The following is a 17,769-nucleotide window of genomic DNA, read 5'->3' as shown; positions in this document are numbered from 1 at the left end:
GTGTCTAACATGAGTACATTTCAAATTCCTTTAATGTTAAATATGTTCAGATTGTTTATTCTTATTTATTCACTTGATGTACAGAATTCACCTGCTCGCTGCATAAATGCTACTACTGCACATTCACCTAATGTATATATTATATATAATGTTCTATCCCCCCCCCCCCTTTTTTTTTTTGCAAACATAACTGACATATCTACATGTGTGTGTGGGGGGGGTGGGGTTTGGTTTTAGGAGGGTGATTGGCGTCATGATAACTGATGTGAAAGGCAAAAGACTCAAACTGAGAAAACGGGGGATTCTGTTTGTGATTGGTTATTTATTGTGAGGTGAAACATTTCACTGAGATGTGTTCATATATTAAACAGTGTAACAAGTTAATGTTTACATCGTTTCCATATCTGCTCAGAGTCAGGAAGCTGCATCACTCACCACAGGCCTGAAAACACACACACAGACACACACACACACACACACACACACACACACACACACACAGACACACACAGACACACACAGACACAGACACACACACACACACACACACACACACAGACACACACCGTTTCTGTTTAGTGGTCAGTTTAAAGCTTTATAAAAATATTCTGTCACTTTCATGTTACGTGCAGGTTACAGCACACAGATCTATAGACACACAGAGTCAACACACAGATTCTTACTATGTACGTATTCAGACTTGGAGGCATTTCCATGCATGCAGAGAGCAACATCCAGACCCCAGAGTGAGTCTCTTTCCTCAGCGTTAAAGTGCTGAAATGGGCTCAAAGGGAGGCTATGAAGACATGCTGTGACCGGTGTGTGTGCGTCTGTGTGTGTGTAAACTAACAGTTTTCTTTTTAAAAGTAAAATGAAGAGAACACTGTGAGTCGTGTTTTTCACAGATGGGAGGCGGTCTGACTGCCGCACGTCGGCCAAACGCTTCCAGAATAAAAGTTACCTGACTGAAATTTGGCTAATCGCCCGCTCACGGTCACCTTCTCGTGGACCTCGTCCCAAATCCCGCCCCCTGACCTTTCATTGTCAATAAGGTGGGTGCAGCCATGTTGGTCCTACATGTTTCTAATACTGACCCGTGATCAGTGCAATGCGATGTCATAGTTTGGTCGGCAGACTGTGTCAGGTCGTGCAGCACGTGGATCGACATGCAAACAGCTGTTGTTTCAGAGAAGCACCGCGGACAGGCGCTGCATCGTCTGAAGCTCCTCATGCTAACATAAACCCTGCTGCCTTTAAACATGAAGGAATCTGTGAGGTTCACATTATCAATAACTGAAGTCTACTGATGCCAACGATGAGGTTTGTTATCAGCTCTGCTTCAAGTAGAGACAGATTTGTCCTGAATCTGAATCCTCTGCACTTTATCTGACAGCGAGGAACATCGGTGTGACTCAGCGTCATAATAAACTACGTTTTATTAGGATAACAAGAACTCTGGAAACACTTTCTAACAGGTCACCAAAGGTTAGGGGTCACAAAGTCTCAACTTGTTTTAAAGAATTTGCTTCGATAAGTCAAAATCGTCCTGGAGCCAATCGATGGGTCAAATCTGATCACTGATCAATAACCGTTTCTAATGTTCTGTCGGGTCTTCCTGCGTCCCTTCATGTTACGTGTGGTTCTTTAAATCAAAGTGCAGGAAGTCCTGTTGTTTGTTCCGGCGCTGCGGTGAAAGCGTTCGGTTTATTTCTTCCACGTCTGCTTCCTGTTTCACTGTTTGACAGGAACCTCATCGCTGCCACACGGAGCCTTTCAGGCGAGTTATTAGACGCGAATGTGTGTCTAACATGATGAAGTCTTATTAGACGTGATGCCGTGACACTCTGCAGTATTTCAGAACTCCTCGTGTGCGTTTTGTCAGCCATGTTGCGCCGTGTCAGACGCCACAGAGGGGTAACGGGGGCTTTCAGTCTGCAGACCTCAGATCCACCCTGACCTCCCTCAGGCTGGGCTGTTGCATCAGCACAGACACGCCCCCACGGAGTACAGCCCGCCCTCATCGTGCAGGCGGGTCATTGGTACCCAGAGGCGTGCTGATCATTTCATTTCTGCCCACGTCCCTCCGTCCTGTCGGGGTTTTGTTTCTGCTTCTCTGTCACACACATTTCCAAGGTGTTATTCTCTGTGACTCGTGCTTTGACGCTTTCTTCGTGCATCCGTGTGATTAAACTCGTGTTTCTGCAGGCGGCGTCCATTTGGCCGTTGTTCAGCGTATTGCTGTGCGTGAGCAGCGTCACGTTCGGCTGGCCATTGTTCTCGTCCGTGGCAACCTCGTGGGAGTCGTTAGCCGGACTGGCGGGACTGGCATTGCCACGGCGACGGCAGCAGCAGAGTATCCTGGCGACAGGTCTGAAGACAACTCTGTAGAGGCCGCGGCGGGCGCTTTCGCTGACGAAACAGTAGAGGACTGGGTCGGCCACGCAGTTCAGGGTGGTCAGCAGCAGGGACAGGTGGTAGTAGTTAAATATGGCTGAAAAACAAGAACCGTGTCACCACAGTATTACGGCACCATCTTTATTTATCGGACGGCTTCCTGCGAGTGAAACGGTACCTTCGATGAAGCTGCATTCCTCCTCCAGCAGCGTGCGCACCAGCAGGAAGACGTGGTAGGGCGAGAAGCAGACGAGGAAGATGAGGATGGTGCTGCTGACTAACTGCCTGATCCTCATCTTCTGATCCGGCTGCGTTCCCGCGCTCCGGCCCACCGCTCGCAGGACCCACAGGTAGCTAATCTAACCGAGACAAAACAAGGCGCCGGGGTTACAGGAGAATCAGGTACTCGTCTACATTTATAGTGTTTGACTCCAGTTTTCAGGGATTTATACTTTAAACCAGCGCCGTGGATAGATTCATCAGAAAAACATGAACAACATTTATTCTCAACAGTGAAGCGAAGAGTTAAAAAACCGTGACATCGAGAAAAGGAAGCGTTTGAATAACCAAATAAGGTCATCGTATATGGTGAGCAGCTGAAAATGTTGAACAACAAATTAACTACAAATATGAAATAACTGAGAACATCGTGAAGATGTGGGATTAACCCAGAGCGGCGGACTCATGGCTGTGGCACCGAGCCAGGAGACGCGTGGCTTCCTGACCATAACCAGCTCTCGTTCTCTACACTTCTTTAAGACCAACGCAGAAATCCTGAAACATACAAAGAACGTGTAAAGCCGTTACCGTACCAACAGAATGGCCAGCGGGAACATGAAGCCGATGCTGATGCGGTAGTAGTTGATTGGACGTTCCCACGACTTCATGGGGTAGTGCTCGAAGCACAGCGAGTGGTTACTGGGATCTTTGCTGAGCTCCTTATGGTGAAAGAAAAACACGCCCACCGCGATCTCCTTCAGCCAGATGATGGCGCTGATGACGGACGCTGCTTTCATGGAGCGCAGAGCCGTGAACCTGCGGGCAGAACGCGTCGTGGTGATTTTACTTCTTCATAAACCCAAAGACGTCCTGATCTCAGCCACGAAGGACGAAACGACGGGAGACCGTCTTACCTCAAAGGATGGACCACAGCCAGATAGCGATCCAGACTGATGCAGCACAGAAAGCCGATACTGATGTAGATGTTCTCGTAGAGCAGGAAACCACACATCTGACACAGCCATTCTCGGTGACGCCAATCATCGTCCTGAAACAGCAACAGCAGACTGAAGGTGGATCAAATAGGACAGGCAGGTGGAGGAACTCCACCCGCGCACACTGTCAGGGCAGGAGACTGCTAATAATGGCCCAGTTCACCTCCACCTAACACCAACTTAATCCAAGCAGAGCTTTAACACGGCCACAGGTCACATGACTCTGTTAGCGGGACGACGTTAGAGAGATCTGTTAGCACAGTGACATCACAGCAGCCATGTTTTTGGTCACATGATGTCATGGCTGTAGCTCAGGTGGCAGAGCAGGTCAGCCACTAATCAGAAGGTCGGTGGTTCGATCCCAGGCTGCATCCTGGCTGCATGCCAAATGTCCTTGGGCAAGATACTAACCCCGTGTTTGCCTACTGGTGGTGGTCAGAGGGCCCGGTGGCGCCTGTGTCCGGCAGCCTCGCCTCTGTCAGTGCGCCCCAGGGCAGCTGTGGCTACAATGTAGCTTGCCATCGCCAGTGTGTGAATGTGTGTGTGAATGGGTGAATGACTGAATGTAGTGTAAAGCGCTTTGGGGTCCTATGGACTAGAAAAGCACTATACAAATGCAGGCCATTTACCATTTTACCATTTACCATTAAAAGGGACCAAAAGGCTCCAACAGCACAAACACGGTCCGGTTCAGGTGAAGCTAGCAGGCAGCTAGCAGCTACAGCCACCTGTGTCAGCATCCACCTGTCACTCAGAGAGGCCACGCCCCTAAAATGCAAACTTTAAGCCTTAATGTGAGTGACAAACACATCCTCCCTCGTACAGCTGTTATAAAGGAGGAAATGATCTACAGAGACCAAACAGTTTGTGCATCAGGATGTAAACATGTTTATTTCTGCAGGAACGTTTAACTGTGGGAGTCTGTGGGACTGACTCACTGCTGGAGCCCCCGGTGGATCCTAGAGGAACTGCAGCTTGTGGCACTTTTAATGGCACTGAACCTGAAGTCGAGCTCCAACCACAGCCTTCCACTGTGGTGGGCGGACGACACCACGGTGCTGTGCTAACTGTCTGTGATGACACCGACACTTTGACTGAAACCAGAGCGCCTCAGACGCACCGTGAAGAACCGCCGAGGGAAGAGCGAGCGGAGAGGACGTCTCTATGTTACCTGAAAGAAGTACTGGAGCCAGAAAGGCAGAGACGCCAGGTATAGTAGGTCAGACACAGTGAGGTTCATCAGGTAAACGCCCAGCTCGTTCCTCTGCTTCAGCTGAAGGGCAGCGTGGTATAGCGAGTACACGTTGGCAGGAACACCAACCTACAAACACAAGATCATTCACCATCCAGCACATGGAGATCCTGGAGCACCGTTTATCAGCACTCGGGAAATACTTCCGAAAAGCTAAGATACTTCCATCACTCACCATGAGCACCAGGATATAGACGCAGGAGAACACGTGCTGGTGGATCCCATGGTTGATGCTGCAGTTGCTCATGTCTTCTTCAGACTTGTTGATCACCATCATACTGCCGCTCACACTGTTTCACCCTGACTCGTTCATCTGTCCAGAGCACGCGTGCTGCTCGGCGCACTGTGGGGTGGATTAACCCGCTCTTGTCTCATTGGGCCTCTAATTGGACGGTTTGCTCTGTGGAAGAGGAGACAGTGTAGCTTAGTCCAGATTAGACACACCCCCCTGCAGGTGAGCAGAGAGAGGTTAAAGAAGTAAATATGATCTCGTTTCTGTCTTTAAATTGAATGTGTGATGTTAATCCCACAGACATTTTCTCAGGTCATCCACACGCACGCTAACCCTCTGAGGTGCAGCCCTCAGGCTGAAATAGATTGTGATGTGCGGTTGGAACGCGCAGACTTCCTGTCCAAACCTGACAGCTAGCTTGGTTACAGGCTGAGCTCAGGTTTGAAATCCAGCAGGTGGAGACACTGAGCAGCTCTACAGTCCTCAGTTTGCACCCAGAGCGCCGCGCTGATGCGCTCCTGTAGGGTACCTGGAAATGTGCAACATGTAGCCAATAATTTAAAACGCCAGCCCGTGCTGACCCACGAGACTTTCTGAAGCATTTCTGTGAGCGCACTCAGTGCTGCTCCTCTGACAAGAGTCATGAGAGCATCGGACGACGAGCACGTTGCTCTGGGAACTTCCTGTTTGTATCTTTTGCTGTTTTCCCTTATCTAATGCTGAAATGATGAGTAATCTGTGCACAGATATGAAGACATGGTTCTGCGTCACATCATCTCAAACCAACATTTTCTCATTTTTAAAGTTGCATCCTCTGTTTTTCTGCAGCTGTTTGAAATGAATATGTGAGAAACTTGAAGCCCAGCGTCTGAAACGTTCCCTTCCTCGGCCTGAATCAGCATCTGTAATTTGGGACAGAGACGTTAAAACTGTCCTCCAGCAGCGACTTCCTGTTGTGGTGTGGCACGTCGCACAGTAAAAACAGCCTGTTTCTCTGCGGTTAGCGCTGACATCTCACAGTGACGTGGTTCCTAGTTTGAATCCCCCGGCCTCTCTCTCTGTGTCTGCGTGGGTTCTCAGACTTAATCCCACTCATGACATGAGGTTGGCGGGGGACTGCCTGCAGGTGTGGGCTGGTGTTAAATCTAAAAACACACTGATGCTGTTTCACATGTATTATTATTATTTAAAGCTTGTGTGGTGCTGGAAAAACGTTTCTCAGCATGTTGTCTCTGTCCTGGGTTCGTACACAGAAGCTAACGTGAACACAGGCCTCAGCTTCATTGGAACGACCGCAGTCAGAAAATCGTAACAAGGATTTTTGACTGTCTTAAAGAAAGAGACGAGTTCACTGAGACAAACACCTGAACTGCTCGGTCGTCCTCTCAGATCTCTGCACGTCCTCACACCACAGATTTAAAATCCTTTTACAAAGCAGCGATGAGATGAAATCTGTGCCCCCACAGCTCAGACAACACACAGCGACCCAGCTTTCAGTTTTTAGGCTCCTCACCTGTGGAGCAAACGTCCTGAACACCTGAGATCAGCCCAAACTGCCCAAAATCCTTTGTGCTTCACATCGTGACACCTGTGAGATGTGTCGCTGTGTCTGCTGTGCTGCTGGCTGGAGTCTGAAACATCAGCAGAGACATCAGCCCCGAGTCACCGCTGACAAACGACCGCCAACAGAGCCGCGCAGCATCACAACAACCACGATATGCTTTATTCTTACAGACGACGAACCCCAGGATCTGCTGCTCGCTGCAGTGGACTCGCTCCGAATCAACCTTCATGTGTTCACACTGACAAACTTCATCTGCCTGAACATGTCTGCTGGTTTTACACACACACACACACACACACACACACACACACACACACACACTCTCTCTCTCTCCCTCACACACACACACACACTCCTCTTGCCTATGGTACGACAACTTTTCTCTGTGCATCTGGTACACTGCGCAGGAGCACTTTGCCCCACACACACACACACACACACACACACACACACACACACACACACGGAGCAGGAGCCACTCGTGACACGCGGCAGAAAAATAACTGCATTGAGAAACTACTTCCTCTGGTCAGTTTCTTTGGCTGCTGTCTGCAATGATAACACGGGTACTCTTACACTGACTCTACTATAACAAAGCTTTTACAAACGCTGATCACAGCCTCACAGTAACCTGCAGACATCCACACACCCACGGCTGGTGTCTTTCGTCACACTAAAAGCGCACCACCACCCCTCTGTCGTCGGTCTCACCCTCGGCAGCCGTGCTACATCCTCTCCATCCTGCAGTCTCAGTAATAACCGCGGCACCGGGTGCTCAGATATTTGTGAGCGTGCGTATCAGCCGGCAGGAGGAAGTGGACTCGAAGGGAGACTCCTCCCATCCTCAGACATAAACAGAGGGGGTGAGAAGAGGCTGCAGTCAAAGACAGGTCCCCTTTATTAACACGCAGTAAAGCCAGTCAAACACAAATATGATCGCTGACTCCAGAGGCCCAGGATGTGATGGCGATGGCTGCAGCGTTTCAGGCCATCCGGGTGCTGAGGCCCCTTAAAGTCTCCTCTCTCACCTCGTCAGGCACGTCCTGAAACCTCCGCCCGACCCCCACCTCTCAAATCTGAATTTCTCCATATCGGGAAACATGAGCAACACCGGGTTTCCCCTGCACGCCGCAGGGCTTTGTGCCAAACGTCAACTTTTCTTCTGTAACTGTGATGGGACAGCGTTTCCATGTTTCATATCCACCCACGACGCAGATGTGTCAAAATACTAAGAAACCAACGGCCCACGTGTTAATGCAGATGTGGGACTTTTCTGTCCAAACGAGTTCAATAAAAAGCTCAGCGACACTGACTCAAGAGCTCCTCATTAAAGGCTCATCGTCTACTGAAACACCTGTTTAAACACTGATAGATCTACTGACTGAGCACGCCGCGGTCACGGCGAGGTCACGCCGCAGTCACGCCGAGCATATTTTTATTCCAGAACCCGTTAAACTGAGTGTCCAGTGAGGTTACTGCCAGACTCTGAGAAAAGAAGAAAGAAACGAGCTTCATTGGTCACGTACACAATCATACAGAGCACAACATGCAGTGAAATGTGTCGTGTCCGAGCTGCAGACAGGCCGCAGATGTAGCCGCGCCATGTCAGGGCTTGGTGGGCCTAGCCAGGACCCTTACTGGATACTGGGAGGGAATCAAACTTGCGACTTCCACTCCAAAGCTGTGTGGTCTTACCACTACGCTAAGAAGGGCGACGTGTTTCGATACGTTTCTGCGAATGTTTGATGAAATCTGATTGGTGAGCTAATCCAGGCGCTCCGTGTGGCCGCTCATACTTCCTCAGTTCTCAGGCTCTGTCACTGTGTGAAATCTCTAATGGTTGAGAAACGCACGTCAGTCCTGCTTCATGCTATGATGACATGAACGGCACACAGATGAAAGTAAACCTGTGAAGTTCTCCCTGGTTAACGTGTTGCAGTTCGAGTGACGTACTCTTTGGAAAACAGAGCTCAGGTTGATTTGAACCCAGAACAGAAGCTGGTTCAGAAAAAGAGGAAAAAGGTGTTTGTGCGAGCAGAGGCGAGACAGCGTTTCCAGGGTGGTAGAAATGCTCCACTGCCTTCAGGACTGAGAACAGATGCAGCTTCCTGTCGTGAAGCCCGGATTCAGATGGAATCAACACAAACTTCCTGTTCAACAAACGTCTTGTCTGCACTGGACTCGCTGTGGTTCTGCCTCGGCCCGTCCTTTGCGAGCCGCTCTTTAAACTACAGAAACCAGCAAAGAGTCCTGACTTCTTCGTCTCTGATGTTCTAGATGGAAAGTTGCTTCATTGTCCTGGTGGATTCGACTGCTGTTCTTCAGCCAGCATAATCCTGCTCTCAGCAGCGCTCCGCTTTATGCCAGTTTGTTTGTCAGAGTCGTGACAGAGTTGGTCACCTCAGTCAGCGACCGTCACTCAAGTCGGTCTGCCTTCAGCTTTTGTTGCTCGTCGAGTTCCTCTGCTTGTTGTTGTTTTTAGGAGTACAGATATTCCAGTCCTCCAGTGTGGGTGACTTTGACACAGCTCACTGTGTTGTGTCTAGCGGAGGTTTTACGTACAGACCCTCCAAACCTGCAGAGATGGGCTGCTGTGCCCCATGCACCGCAGTGACAGCAAACCTCAGTCAAGCACAGCATCAGTGAAAACAAAGGGTCAGTGTGACTCAGTCCTTTCAAATAATGCCATGAAACACGTGTGCACATCCGCCTATGTGTGCAGGAGCTGTAGGCGTGCAGCTTGTTGTCAGCCTCCATGTCTCAGGTTTATCCCTCCATATGAAGTGGTGTTTTTATGTCTCGTGTGCAGCAGAGGCCGGGTTTCCTCGCCGAGCTGAAGGTCACATCGTGTGAAGGAAGACTTGTTTTTGTGCTGGTCGGAGCGAGCGTCTAAATGGAGCGATGGTGACAGTCAGCGTAACCTCTAACTATATCTGTTAGCTTTGGCATGGCGGCGTCTTTGCAGCGACTCCTTAATAACACGCTGCAAAGCGTTTAGAGCCGCAGCAGGCCGCACTCTGAAACCACGGCTATCATCTCGCTACATCCGTCCTCTCCGGTTTAAATCAGTCAGATTAAGGAACAGCCGGATGTGCACAACATTCCCGGAGAGTCGAGCCGAGCCGAGCTTTGAGACACACGCAGCTATCCTGCATGCTCCATCCGAACACTGAGAAGGCCGTCTGATACGCGAGCGGCACCTGCACGGGTCACCTTTTTCCTCTCAGCTCACAGACAGCTGACGGTTTCCCGCCACACACACTGCTCTGATTGGTCACCAACTCAAATTCAAACCCTCGCCAGCAGGCTCAGCGTGTCAGAGACGAACCATTTGACCAGAGAGCTTCACCGAGCACCGACTCGGGGTTAAAACTGCAGGAACACATCCACGCCGAGATCACCATGGTAACAGATGACTCTGTGATCAGTCACCTGATGGTGGTAACCATGGCGGCAGCAGGAAGTGGTAAATTAGACCCCGCGAGCGTCCTGTCAGTGTTTGCTTCATCCTCAGAGTGCTGTGCCACAGAGCTCATCCTCGTCATCGTCGGCTCTGATTGGCTGAGACGGGTTTGTAAAATAAGCACGTTAACGATGCATAATAAACAGGACGGCTAATAACTGTGACATAAACACATTTCCTCCAAATCACAGGATGTTTGTGTTTGCTTTAGCCCATCGTGAGAAGTTCTGTCAGCGCACAGCGGCGTGTGAGCTCACATCGATGCGCCTGCAGTGCTGCTCGCTTCACGGGGCAGATTCATGTGAAGCTGCTGTGACACGACTGCTCGCCACGAAGCACAGCTGTTCCCATGCCGGACGTCGGTCTGCACATGAACTATTAAAAATGAGGTTAAATGGTTAAAGTGGACTCTGAGCTAGTTTAAAGAGTTAATCCCGAGTTAAACACATTAAAGTCTCACAGAAATCCAGAAGACGGTGAAGTCAGACTCATCAGGCGTAAAATCATCCCGGTTAATCTTACTCAGAAACCACAGACTGTATACAGAAGAGGGAGGATGTGGAGCTTCAGTATCAGAGATGTTTAAAGCTTTTTACTCACACTCTGAGCTCATTGTTATAAACATGTTTGATATTATTAAGCTGTGATGTAACATCAGCAGGGGGCAGGAAGTATCCAGTCAAAACCTTCTCATTGTGTTTCCTGTGGATGAACGTATGAGCTGTACCTGTACGTGCAGAGTTTCACAATAAAAGACCGTTTGCACTGACACTTAAAACCTCCGTCCCAGTGTCAGCCACGCCCAGTCACTGGAACCAGGTAGAACCACAGGGAGCATGTGCAGCTGATCAGGAGATTTGAACCACGAACCTTGATGTGAGGTGACAGTGCTGAGTTAGCGTGTCAGGACGATGCTCCTCCCTCTCTGATGCATTCACCTGGCGGTCACGACTGCTTGCGTTTTCCTCCAAATTCAGAATGTCGTACAGTCTGAAAACGTTGCGTGCAGTCAAACCGTGACTGCTGTCGCAGCACAGTCTGTGTTCATCATTAAAAGTTAACGATTTCAAGCGCGTGCGGCGTCACTGTGGTCCCGTCTCTCTGCCGTATCTCACGGCGAGCTAAGGACTTTGGGTCAGAGAGACAAAAAAAAGTCCAGAGACTGCAAAATGTGGCCAGATGCAGTCGGACGTCGTGATATTTTTGGCTGTTTCTGACATACTATTTGGGACATACTAAATCTTTTTCTGGGTTAGTGGAATGCAGCCTTCGCGAGGAAACACAAACTCAGCTGGTTGCAGCTCAAAAACCCTGCTGTGCTTCAGTGCGTCGACAGATACAACAGCCTCAGGTACAGTAACCCCACTGGCTTCTCACTGGGAACAAATCTCATTTTTCTCCACGAGTCACCAGGGTTATGTAAGCCACCAAAGCTGAAACACTTCAAAATAAAAGGTTTGAAATTTCAAAATAAAAGTTTTTTTGTTCAGCTGCGGTGGAAATGAGTTTCCTCCGGAGGGTGGCTGGCCTCTCTCTTAGAGATAGGGTGAGTAGTTCAGCCATCCGGGAGGGGCTCAGAGTAGAGCTGCTGCTGCTCCACATCGAAAGGAGCCAGCTGAGGTGGTTTGGGCAGCTGACAAGGATGCCTCCTTGGCGTGTTCCTGGGTGAGGTGTTCCGGGCATGTCCCACCGGGAGGAGGCCCCGGGGCAGACCCAGGACACGCTGGAGAGATTACATCTCTCGGCTGGCCTGGGAACGCCTTGGTGTTCCCCCGGATAAGCTGGAGGAGGTGGCTGGGGAGAGGGAGGTCTGGGCTTCTCTGCTTAGGCTGCTGCCCCCGCGACCCGGCCTCGGATAAAGCAGAAGAAGATGGATGGATATTGGTTTTTTTGTTCCAAGTTTTCATGAAGCTCAGAGGAGGAGCAGCCCCACATGAGCTGAAGGCTCAGCCACACATCCTGTTAGAAACACTCAGAACTCATTCTAGTAAAACTGCTTCAGTCCACCCACAGCTGCAAGCTGCTTTGCAACCCACCTGCTCCTCTCCTGCTGTTTCTGAATCAGACGGTTCAGACTCGAATCACAAAACTCACAGAACCAAACCTAATAAGGATGACCGCCGTGATCCTGCCTGAGTTTGAATATAACAGCAGCATCATTAATCATAAACTGATCACTGATTAAACCATTACCTGTTTCATTAACGATCAAAAGGAATTCATTCTGTGATGTTATTTCCTGTTTTATTTTGGTGATTGGACTTCCTCGCACTTCTTGTCTTTATCAGCTTTCCTCCTCTGTTATTGGCTGCCCCTCGCTGATATTTTTCCTCCTCTCCTCCTCAGTCCACTATGAAGCGGGGGCTGGGCTGCCACCCTCTGACCAATCACAAACATGGATAAATGTCCCGACAGCAGAGTTTATAAAGGACAGAGTGCAACTGTGCAGATGTTAAACCCAGACTGGACGTGCAACAGCAGAGGGAGTGTGTGTGTTAGCCGCGCTGAGTGAAAATCACATGAAGTTCCTGTTACGGCGGCAGGAAGGAGAATCTGATGGAGCAGGTGAGGGCGACACCATCAGTTACCATGGTGATACACCTTCGTGGTACAGGAAACTCAGAGTTAACCCTCACGTTACCCAGCTCGTAGTGCAGACTCTGAGACGGTTACCGTGATAACAGACTGTGTGATTCCCACCCATTCTGACCCTCAGCTTCACTTCCTCACTCACACCGGAAACCTTCTGATAAACACGGCGGCTGTGAACGAATCAGCGCGAGGATGGAGACAGCGATCGATGTGGACTCTGCGGTCTCCATGGAGACGCTTTAAGTATTAATGCTGATCAGGACCAGCAATCAATTTGTCCCACTGATGGATAAATGTCTGCCATAGCTGCAGCTGCTGGGTCTGAGTGACATCACAGGTCAGAGCAGCTGTGATCTGATTGGTCCAGATTTGTATCTTCAGCTGCTTCGACCCGTCAAGTTAAAGCTGAACATTTAAACATCACAAATGACGAGTGTTCATTTCCCCACGCTCATGCTCGAGTCCCCGAGGCGCTCGGAGCTTTTCAGAGCTCGCTCTGCTGCCCGGAGCAGGCCTCGGACTCGTTCATTCTCCTCTCTCTGCAAACACAACAGCAGTTACGTAAAAGCAGCCTCTGAGGCTGCCGTCCAAGGAAGCACTGCGAGCAGCGTGAACGAGCACCATGAGAAGTTCGAACACAGCCGCACCAGCTGACTCTGCTCATTCCTTAAAAAACGTTTCCAGGACTAAAAATTCCACACGGTATTAGTGGAAAACAAACACACATCATGATTCATAACCAAACAAAAGCACTTAATAAGCTGCAGCAGATATGAAATCTATGGCCTCCTCCCTCCGGGGAAATCAGCTCCATCCAGCGGGAAATAAATCAGCTGTTTTGATTTGCTGTCCTCTCGGCAGATCGGCGTGCACGTATGAGCATCCCTACGTGCGCTCTGGTCTCCATCGGTAGGCTTGTTTCAGAATCAGCTGATTCATCACTCGTTCATCACAGAGCTGTCGATAAAGTAATCAGATTCCTTCATCCTTCACGTGAACTCAAAGATAAGTCAGGCGCCTGAAGCGTTCGCCCTGCAGAGCATCTGAGGGGAAGGATTTGACGCGTGCTGTGATGTCACTGCTGTCGATGAGTGCTTCCACTCGAGTGTCCGTGGGGCGCAGACGCCGTCGGTCTGAATCTCATCAGCGCTGCTCGCAGCCGACAGCTCGGCACGCCGCAATGCTGTCTGGTACTTGGTGTGGAAGGAGCCAGCAGACCAATGTGATGCCACAGTGACACATCGACCCACAGGACCACTTAAGTCCTCTGTGGAACATCTTTATCCCAGATCCTAGATCAAATTGGGATGTGAGGAATGTGGAGGTCAGGTGAAACACGGCGTTCAGTCTGAGTTATGAGTTTAAACTTTGATCTAGATAAAAGCTTTTCCTTTGTGTCAACTGAAGCTCACCATTTAGTTCACTTTGAGCCAAGATGATCGACAGACGGTCTTTGGTTGACATGCTGAACCTGGAAGCAGCAGAAGCAGATGTCATGGAAACCAGTGGAGCGATCATTAACCCCTTGGAGGTGGCAGCTGGCCGTTGCCAGTGCGCGGCGTCCTGAGACGCTGCTGCTGTGATTTGTTCCACCTAGGCTCCTCCCCCAGTCTCCAGCAGACTGAGCCATTTTTAGACCTGTTTCCTGTCTTTGTGCCACGACGCAGGTGTGCAGGTGTGTCCTGCCTCCCCCCCACCATGACCTGGGATAAGCAGTTAGAGAGCTGATGGCGCTCGCTGTGTGGCACCGGCCATGAACAGCGCAGTTCGCTAACGCTTTAACCCTGAGGTCTGATCCGGTGATGCCGGACAGGAAGGGTGGCGTGGCAGAGGCGGCGCTGCCGGACTTTTTCTTACTGCTCGAGCATTCTTAGAGATAAACAGGAGAGGGTGGGGGCGTCTGTATTTATCAGCAGCTGATTGGCTGCTGCAGCTCGTCATGACAACGTGTCTCTGAGCAGTTTGCACCTCGCAGAGTTCAACCCCGGTTCCTGTTCACGCTGTACACGAATGGGACGTGTTTGAGGAACAGGCGGCAACAGGAATACAGGAATCTGATTGGAGGTGAAGAACTTCACAGTGAAGATGAGGAGGTGATTTCCTCAGGTCAGAGGTCATTCTTCAGACTGTCAGCATTCATGTGGAGGTCGCTGAGGAGCAGCAGGCCTCAGACAGCCTGGACTCCCTCTACAGGAAGAGGCGGAGCTCTTCTTTAAGTCAGACTGAGCTCAGGGTCAAATGTTTCTGCAGGTGTAGGCGAGCGGTGGTCAGCATTTCTGCCTCACAGGGAGAAGGTCCTGGGTTTGAATCTAGCAGCTGGCCGTGTTAGCTGCTGATGGGTGGAGCAGATTTTTCCAGGAGACGGAGATCATCTGTGTTCATGAAAGGACTGCAGGTGGAGCTTCTCAGATTACAGGACGTGTTAGTTTGCAGCAGCTGTCTGCAGGGCCGTCCCCACCTCCACCTCCGTCGGGCAGCTCTTAGTGTCGGTGGATGCCCGTGTTATGAATAATGCACACGCGAGCGGTGTGAATGTGCTAATGTGCAGTTTATGTAATGTCAACAAAAGCACCGACATCAGCACCACGATAAAACACAGGCCACGCCCCCAAGAACACAATGCAGATACATAATGTAGGCAGAGGTTATCTGTGCGCCCAGCGCAGTGTCAGCCTCTCACATGTTTGTGCTGTCCCTGCTGGACACCAGAGGAACTGCAGCTCCTGACTGCCCTCGCGTGTAATTTGGCGTGTGACGCATGGCTGCTTCAGCCTGCCAGAAAGTTCCAGTGGGATTCTTCCCAGAGACACGACCAGCACGTGGGCGGCTCGCTGCCTCAGGGCACGGACACAGTCGGAGCCAGAAAGAAACCCAAATAAATCCAGTGTGGACGAAGCTGGACAGCAGTGTTAGTCCCAGCGTCCGTCTCCGTCCTCACCGCCGAGCACCTCCCTGAGACTCCCCTGCTCTGAACCGCTCCCCGCTATTCGTATGATGGTATCTCAGCTGTGTCCGTCAGCCACAGGTGTGGCATCAGCCGTGGGCTATCAGGGTCAGTCGATCTGTCCCACCTGTGTGACTCCCACAGAGACTGACTGAGGGGCTTTCAATGCTTTGACTCATTGATGTACGATTAGTTTAAGGAGCTCTGAAAGTTTCCATGAAGACGTTTCAGTTCTAACAGACCGGAGTGTCCCCAAGAGGGCTGTGGACCCACTATTGATCCTCTACCTATCACACGAGCCAAGGTGTGAAGATGGGTGTGGGTCACAATCAGGTGAACCCACTGTGAGATGTTGCTCCACCGTATCATGTGACTTACTGAGATGTGAGTGGGTGTAATCCAGCTCTGAGATCCTTCCCAGACGCCTTAACGGGCTCTCACAACTCTCCACGATGACCTGGATGGCCGAGAACCTTCACAGACCTTCGGTTAGCTAAACTGATCAGAGTGGGGTGGGCCCACTCAGAGCCAAGTGTCATGTCCACACCGCCTGCCTGTAATTGAATCCACAGCGAGCAGGTTCCCACTGTGAGCTCGAAGCTTTCAGGCCCCGGGGGTCTGCAACAAATACATTATTAATGTGCATCATGGCCTCACGTCCTGCACGCTGCTTTAATAACGCTCCACACCTGAGCTCAGCCTCTGCAGCTGAACGCTCTTCAGGCCTGCTGCTGCCCCCGCGGGACCCCGACGCCCCCCGAATACTAACTCAGCCTCTGATCGAGCAGCTGAAAGGACACAGGCTCTGAGTGGGAGAGAGAAGCCGCCCTGCGTGCCAGATTTCCTGCGAGCCTACCCGAAACCACCACAGACTGAACCCATGCATCATTTACCGCACATCCTGACTACAGCCGGGAAGCTCCCAGGATAACCCGGCACCACCAACATCGGGACTCCTGATTCAGACCCCAGCAGGACTATATGTGAACTGTAAACTAATCCTGCTGTGGGCACCTGCCTGCTGCGTCACTCACACCTGAGAGTCAGCTGTGCTGAGCGGTGGAGGTGGCGATCCTCCAACACCTCACTGCTCATTAGGAACGACAGCGGTGCCTTCAGGTGTTGTGGGACATCACAGTGACGTGACTGAGACCCAGGTATTCCCTCCACAGGTGATGTGACGTAGTCTGTGCCTTTATGGCGCTCCAGCTGGAAACGACCCGCGTGCTCACCGCTGTTAATCATCCTGCACGCACGTGCTCTCTGAATATTACATGAACGAGCTCCACGCTCCATCCAGCAGGAAGAATAACACACGCCAAAACCAATTAATAACTGATCAATAATTAATAACTCACAGCTTCAGACCAGCCAGAGAAATGATCTGCATCCAACAGCACGAGCCCGCTCACACACAAACACACTTTCAGGGTTTCAGTAAGGACACGGTCTTACCGGCTCTGCAGCTCCGCTCTGAATGTCTCTGCAAGCGCTGCTGCTCTGCCTCCTGCCTGCCCACACACACAATCTCACTCTGACACACACACACACACACACACACGGTCTTTATGATATCCGAGTGGGAACATATGAAAGTGTCCACACAGTCCACAGCTCTGCTGCACACAGTCGGCATCAGCAGACCTCAGGGGGAGTCGGCCCCTCCTGGCGGAGATTCATGAAATGAAATTAATTAATAAATAAATAAATAAAGTGCTGGGAAGTGGGGCTGGGGGGGGGGGGGGGGGGGGGGGGACTATAGAATAACACATTTTCAGAGGGAAGAAAGAAAAGGAACAATTCTTAAGAAAAAAAACAATAGAATAAAATAGAAATGTTTACATTTTATTGTGTTAGCTGAGTTTATTCTGTTTTGGAGTTCAGACCAAGGAAACATGAACAAAGGCAAATCCAATGAAGACAAAGTGAGCGCCATCCTGAGCACGACTTCTGATATCATCTGATATCATTGGAGCTCCTCCCCTGCAGAAGGACAGATATTTTTCTTCTGGAAGTTTTCATCGTGGCTTCGATGAGGACCTCCACCGGTCAGATCTCCACACACACACTATGCTCGAGGAAAAAGGAAACAGGAAGTGATTCAGGCGTCTGAT

At 50.5% G+C, this 17,769-nt stretch overlaps 1 protein-coding gene across 4 annotated transcripts; it reads right to left on the bottom strand.

The window, feature by feature from the left end:
* Nucleotides 1-316: 316 nt before the first annotated feature.
* On the bottom strand, nt 317-17,400 carry gpr68 (G protein-coupled receptor 68). 4 transcript variants are annotated; one of them, XM_080870059.1, is made up of 7 exons: nt 6,606-17,400; nt 5,036-5,260; nt 4,780-4,929; nt 3,528-3,661; nt 3,207-3,429; nt 2,573-2,753; nt 317-2,491 (listed from the first exon to the last, which is right to left on the bottom strand). In XM_080870059.1, the coding sequence occupies exons 2-7, from the start codon at nt 5,135-5,137 to the stop codon at nt 2,064-2,066; spliced, it is 1,218 nt and encodes a 405-aa protein (XP_080726185.1). In that variant the 5' UTR covers nt 5,138-5,260; nt 6,606-17,400; the 3' UTR covers nt 317-2,063. The 4 variants fall into 4 exon arrangements, with proteins under 4 accessions (XP_080726185.1, XP_080726187.1, XP_080726186.1 ...); XM_080870061.1 differs by having other exon boundaries at nt 7,368-17,400; XM_080870060.1 differs by having other exon boundaries at nt 17,111-17,400.
* Nucleotides 17,401-17,769: the final 369 nt, after the last annotated feature.

Source organism: Rhamphochromis sp. 'chilingali' (assembly GCF_963969265.1).
Source record: "Rhamphochromis sp. 'chilingali' genome assembly, chromosome: 21".
In the NCBI taxonomy this organism is placed as follows: Eukaryota; Metazoa; Chordata; class Actinopteri; order Cichliformes; family Cichlidae; genus Rhamphochromis; species Rhamphochromis sp. 'chilingali'.
The sequence above is the reverse complement of the archived record's forward strand: the minus strand, read 5'-3'. Positions and strand labels throughout refer to the sequence as shown.

Coding starts and splice junctions, on each gene's coding strand:
- gpr68 (XM_080870058.1), bottom strand. CDS start 5,137: ATGATGGTGATCAACAAGTCTGAAGAAGACATGAGCAACTGCAGCATC. Junction 4,930..5,035: donor TCTATATCCTGGTGCTCATG/GTGAGTGATGGA, acceptor TTGTGTTTGTAG/GTTGGTGTTCCTGCCAACGT. Junction 3,662..4,779: donor GGCTCCAGTACTTCTTTCAG/GTAACATAGAGA, acceptor TTGCTGTTTCAG/GACGATGATTGGCGTCACCG.